The sequence below is a fragment of the Cnephaeus nilssonii genome (assembly GCF_951640355.1).
Source record: "Cnephaeus nilssonii genome assembly, chromosome: 5".
In the NCBI taxonomy this organism is placed as follows: domain Eukaryota; kingdom Metazoa; phylum Chordata; class Mammalia; order Chiroptera; family Vespertilionidae; genus Cnephaeus; species Cnephaeus nilssonii.
In genome coordinates this window covers 35,332,643-35,338,642 of record NC_137076.1, presented here as the reverse complement: position 1 = coordinate 35,338,642, position 6,000 = coordinate 35,332,643, and the positions used below count along the sequence as shown (strand labels likewise).

Here is a 6,000-nt window from a genome sequence, read left to right as displayed (position 1 = left end):
TGTGGTCATCCCATGCACCAAAGGGTCGCAGGTTTGATTGCCAGTCAAGGGCATGTACCTGGGTTGCAGGTTTGATCCCCAGCTTCAGTCAGGGCACATGCAGGAGGCAACCAATCAATGAATTGATGAGTCTCTCTCACATCAATGTTTTTCTATCTATCCTGCTCCCATCCACTCTCTAAAAATCAATGGAAAAAATGTCCTTGGGTGATAATTATCAACAACACCCAAAAAGTGCAATATCCACTCCTAGCTGATAATTTTAAAATATAAATAAGATTCTGTCATTTTTTTAAATCCCAAACATAACAACAGTTGTTTGTTCCTCCCTCCCCATAGATGATCCTCATAGATATTTCATAGACACAAGAGATGCTAGAGTTGGAACAAACCTTAGAAACCACTGGTCTAAACTACATTCACCTGTGAAGACCCACGTCCCTCGTGGTTCAGGGTTCAGGGTTTGGGATCTGGAAGAGGGGTCGTGCGCAAATGAAAGAGACGAGATAAGAAATAATAATTTGGGAATTGGGGGGCCAGGTGGGAGCCCAGCCCAAGAGGAAGGACTCCACTTGGGCTCAGGCCTTGCCAACCTTTTATTCAATTTGGGATACACCTATAGCCCTTAGGCAGGCAATTTCCAGTAACAGACTATCTTATCAGTAAGGATTTACATGACTGTCTGGTGGGGAAGTTGCTTCAGCTACCATTATCTCAATTAAACAGTGGGTGCATAGTTCTGACCTTTGCCAGGGCTCAAGGGTCACCAGGATTCCGGGCTCCTTGTCCACTCCTCTGTGCTAGTGAAGACAATAGGCGGTTTCCCACATTCACCCAGATGCAGAGTCCCTTCTATAACATTCCTGTGTGGCCTCTAACTGAACATTGCCAGGGAAGAATGCTCATCAAATCACAAGACACAACCATTCGTTGCCATTCACTGTCACACTCAGTGTCTTAGTTTAGTTCTTACCATCTATCACCTGAACCATGGCAACAGTGTTGTAAACTTCTGCCTCAATCTTTCTGACCATCCTAGAGACAAAATTATCTTCCTGAAATCATATACCAACATATGTGGTGTTTGAAAACATGCTGACTTCCTGATAAATTCGCAATTGTCTACGATATATAACTACCTTTCATTGTCTCTGGTCTAATCAATCAGTTCAGGTAATTATCCTAAGACTGGGTGATCCTGCCTCCTTAACTTTGTGCAAGTTCACCTCTCTACTTTAATCCTCTTCCCTCTGTCACAACTTACCTGCTTTGACTGTGAAAATTCCATTGATTTTGCATCTCTTTATCCCCCTCAGCTCCTGGGTACTTGCCGATAGCAGCAACTATTATTCTTTTGTGATTATTTTTTCTGAGTAGTTTACCTTGTTTGTCTAGATTCCTAGTCAAAGGGTGAGTTCATCTAGAACAGGAATCTAGTCCTTTACCTAGCCTCTCTTGGCACCTGGCTGCTTTCTTTGTGTTCCACTTATGTCTGTACTGTCACCCAAAGTTCACTGGAGAGTCACATCCTTACTGCCTGTCTGAGCCTCCCATTGTCAGAATCTCATTGGAACGCCTCTGGAGCCACTTTAGTTAAAATTCACAGACAAGGTGCTGGTATGGACACAGAGAGGAATATGATAAAAGCAAAGTTCCAGAGTGCACGTGGTAATGGAGAAAAAACAACAGCTTTGTCTTGTTGAAGGCATCATGTTATTTAAAGAGAGAGAACATTAGTTATTTGCTTAACTCTCTCTCTCTCTCTCTCTCTCTCTCTCTCTCTCTCTCTCTCTCTCTCAGCCGAGGTAGGACATTAAGAAAAGAGACGGGACACCACCGTGCAGTCTTCCCCTCCAAACAAGTTTCTCCAACTCTGTGTCCACGCCGTTTTAAATAATGCTGAGGGTACTTGGGACTATTATTCACATTTTCTTTTCCGCAATAGACTGTGAGCTACTTGAGGGCTGAGTTCACTTCTTATTTCCAGAAGGCACCATGCCTGATATCCTATCTAATAATAGAGTAACATGTAAATTACCATCACTCCACTACGCCCACAATTGGGCAGCAGGAGGCTGGGGGGTGGGACTCGGGGTGGCCTATCCGGCCTTTGAGAGGCACGGATCCTCCGCTGCCACTGAGGGGGGCTACCCTGCTGTTGAGAGGTGCAGGGGGCGGGACTCCTGCCCCCTGCGCCTCTCAACCGCCAGATCTGCGGCCACTGAGGGGGCCTACCGTGGACACCCAGCTGCGTCTCTCAAAGGCAGGGTAGCCAGGTGTCCCGGCAGCCCCCCTCAGCGCCTCTCAACAGCAGGGTAGCCCTCCTCAGCGGCCGCGGACCATCAAAAGTGGGGGAGCTGGGTGCCTGTCTGCTCTGGCACCAAGCCTTTCAGAAGCCTCCGCCGAGCCGGAGGCTTCTGAAAGGCCTGGTGCACCAGCGGACAGGCACCCAGCTCCACCGCAAAAAGCGAAAGCGTGTAGGGGACCCTACACGTGCATGATTCAATCATGCACTGGGCCTCTAGTGTAGTAATTAATGATGAGAGCCCTTACTCTGCGCCAAACGCTCTTAGGAAGGCTTTACGTATATCCAACCATTTAGTACAGGAAATAGCTTAGGCTAAGGAATCTATACTCCTCTGGACACCTCCGTTAGATCCAAAGATCTCTGACCTCTCCCCACCTAGCGCCCCGCCCACCACGCCCCGCCCACCACGCCCCCGGACGCTCCGCGCCCCGCCCACTCACCTTCGCCTGGTGGAGAAGCCTGTCGCGCCTCACTGACGTCACCAGCGCGCGCCCTCGCCGCCGCCAGTCTCCGAGCACGCGTCAGGTCCGGTTGTCCCAACTTCTCCGCTAGCAGCCTGCCCCGCAACTCCAGTTGCTCCGGTCCGGACGCCCGCGTCGGCACAGGCTCTGCGACATGTCGATGCTGGCTGAGCGTGAGTGTTGGGCACGGAGGCCCGACCTGGGCGCGAGGGTGATGGTCCAGGTGACATGCCGGACCGGACCCGGGAGCAGGGTCTGCGAGTCGCTAGGAAGCCGGGTTCGGTTCGCCCTGCCCGCCGCGGAGATTTGCCAGCCCAGCCTTCTCCACAAGTCAGCTGCCGGCCTGCTAGTGACAGAGACCGCGGGGGTCACGTTCAGAGCTGGGCACGCGCGCGAGGGTTTGAATGAGCACCAGGGCACGGGTCGTGGGGACCCGAACTGGCTCTTTTCCCTTCCCTGATCCCCAGCTTCCTCAGGTTAGAAAGAGATTAGGCCGGCAGAATCTCCTTAGACTTCGACGTCCCTTTCTCGACCCTGTATGCAACCCAGAAATTGAAAAGCAAACAGATTAGAAGCATCAGAGGCAGGAAGTAGCCTTTTTTAGGAGGTGCAAGGCTAAGTAAGACTTTGGCGGTTTCAACTTTGCTGGAATTAGCACTCTTCCATGAGTGTTACTGAGATGCCTCATCCTGCCTCAGTTTGCCTTTGACATTTACCGTCACTTTGTGAAATTCATTAATTCCCTTTCTGGAGCGGCTGCGGAACTTCTGAACGGCACCTGTAGCTACGGTTACCTGCCACCAGGGGGCAGTGGTGCTTTGGTCATAACTTTGGCAGTCCGTAGTGAGCCTGGAACTGAAACAGTTTACTTGATAGACCAACAGCAACTACGCTGGGATTTTGTGAAATAAATGCTGTCAGCATTCTTTTAACTGAGGGGATGGAGGGCTGTGAGCACAAAACGAAATGGATTAGGCTCCACTCCAGTTTACAGGAGCAGGAATTAAGGTTCAGAGGAAAATTATTCACCCCACCCCAAGTCATTGAGCTAGAAATGGACAAAATTGATCTAGTTGTCTCTATCTTTACATTGTTGCTACTAGGACCAGCAGTTTTCTACTATTTCGAAATAGGACTCCTAGAATTGAATATGTTTTAGATGGTCGGCTTAGAGCCTAGATTTCTGAGGTCTCTTCTGGTTTTAAATATTCTTTGATGTGTGCTTAATTCAGTAGGTAATAGAGAACATTGGCCCTGGCTCTGCTAATTCATTCGTATCTCTTTCCGTGATTAGTTTCTGTGTGGTATTTAAAAACTTCATTTATTATCTTTATCACTAGGTTGTCTTAAAAAATCAATGAGATGGTGAATGTGGAAATAGTTCAAAGTATGAAGTGGTATACAGGTGTAAAGTCTATTTGTAGACATCACTAATTACAATTGCATGATTTTAAGGGAATATTTTCAGTTCTCTCCACACCATACCTCCACATGTTCTTCCTGAGTCCGTTTGAAAGATTGTATGTTTCTAGATATTTATCCATTTTGTCCATATTGTTCAATTTGTTGGCATATAGTTGTTCATAATGTTTTCTTATGATCCTTTGTAATTTCTTTGGTGTCAGTTATTTCTCCTCTTTAATTTTTGATTTTATTTATTTGGGTGCTCTCTTTTTACCTTGATGAGTCTGGATAAAGGTTTGTCAATATTGTTTATCTTTTCAAAGAACCAGCTTTTGGTTTTGTTGATCTTTGCTTTTTTTTAAGTCTTTATGTCATCTATTTCCACTCTAATTTTTATTATTTGTATTCACTTTGGGCTTTACTTATTATTTTTCTTTTTTTAAAATATTTTTATTGATTTCAGAGAGGAAGGGAGAGGGAGAGAGAAATAGAAACATCAATGATGAGACAGAATCATTGATTGGCTGCCTCCTGCACGCCTTCTACTGGGGATTGAGCCCACAACCTGGGCATATGCCCTGACCTGGAATCAAACCGTGATCTCCTGGTTCATAGGTCAATGCTCAGCCACTGAGCCACACTGGTTGGGCAATTTATTGTTATTTTTCTAGTTTCTTTAGATATAAAGTTACATTGTTTATTTGAGATTTTTCTTGTTTCTTGAGGTAGATCTGTATGGCTATGAATTTTCCTTTTAGGACTGCTGTCGCTGTGTCCCATAGGTTTTGGGTTGTTATGTTTTTATTTTCATTTGTCTCAAGGTAACTTAATTTTTTCCCTTGATCTCATTGTTGACCCATTCATTGTTTAGTAACCTTTTATTTAGCTTCCATGTGTTGTTCAGTTATTTTCTTATAATTGATTTCTAATTTCACACCTTTGTGATCGAAGAAGATGCTGGATACAATTTCAGTCTTCTTAAATTTATTGAGACTTGTTTTGTGTCCTAATGTGGTCTATCCTAGAAAATTCAAGTACAAGTTCCATGTGTACTTGAAAAGAATGTATAGTCTGCTGCATTGGGGTGAAATGCTCTGAAGATATCAATTAAATCCATCTGATTTAAGAGACTTAGTGCCCAGGGTATTTACTGGGGGCTGGTCACCTAATCAGCCTCTGCCTGGCATGTACCAAAATTCCAGACTCTCTGAAGGGGCGCAGGTATTTGGCATAAACCATATTGTTTGTGTAAACAGTTAGACATATAGTGAGCCACTCATCATTTTTGAGAATGGTAGGAAGCTTCCTGAAACCCGAGGTGTAAGCAAGACTATGGAATGAGCCCTGACCAGTTTGGCTCAGTGGATAGAGCGTCGTCCTGCAGACTGAAGGGTCCCAGGTTCGATTCTGGTCAAGGGCATGTATCTTGGTTGCGGACATGTACCTTGGTTGCAGGCACATCCCCAGTAGGGGGTGTGCAGAAGGCAGCTGATCGATGTTTCTCATTGATGTTTCTAACTCACTACCCCTCTCCCTTACTCTCTGTAAAAAAATCAATAAAATATATATATTTTTAAAAAGACTATGGAACAATAGCTAGCAGTCAGGCCTGCTAGGTTAACTCTTTTCTGCACACAGGTATTAGCAGAGCTGCCATCTAAGCATAGAATATTCTTATTCTTTGTGGAATAAGAATAGCAAAGCATATGTAAAAGTGGATCCAATCTGAACAGACCAGCTATAGTCTTCCTTGCCAGGAGTTCCCAAACCTAGAAACTTCTACATCTCTAGACCCAGAAAGTATTCCAGGGAAGTAGAGTTCTGATC

The 6,000-nt window shown here is 45.5% G+C and overlaps 1 protein-coding gene across 1 annotated transcript in view; it reads left to right on the top strand.

Moving 5' to 3' along the window:
* Window positions 1–2,801: 2,801 nt before the first annotated feature.
* Window positions 2,802–6,000, top strand: part of PINX1 (PIN2 (TERF1) interacting telomerase inhibitor 1) — a 74,850-nt gene continuing 71,651 nt past the window's right edge. Inside the window, exon 1 of the mRNA XM_079772419.1 lies at window positions 2,802–2,942. Within this exon, the coding sequence (XP_079628545.1) occupies window positions 2,924–2,942 (19 nt within the window). The 5' untranslated portion in view covers window positions 2,802–2,923. The remainder of the gene's footprint in view (window positions 2,943–6,000) is intronic.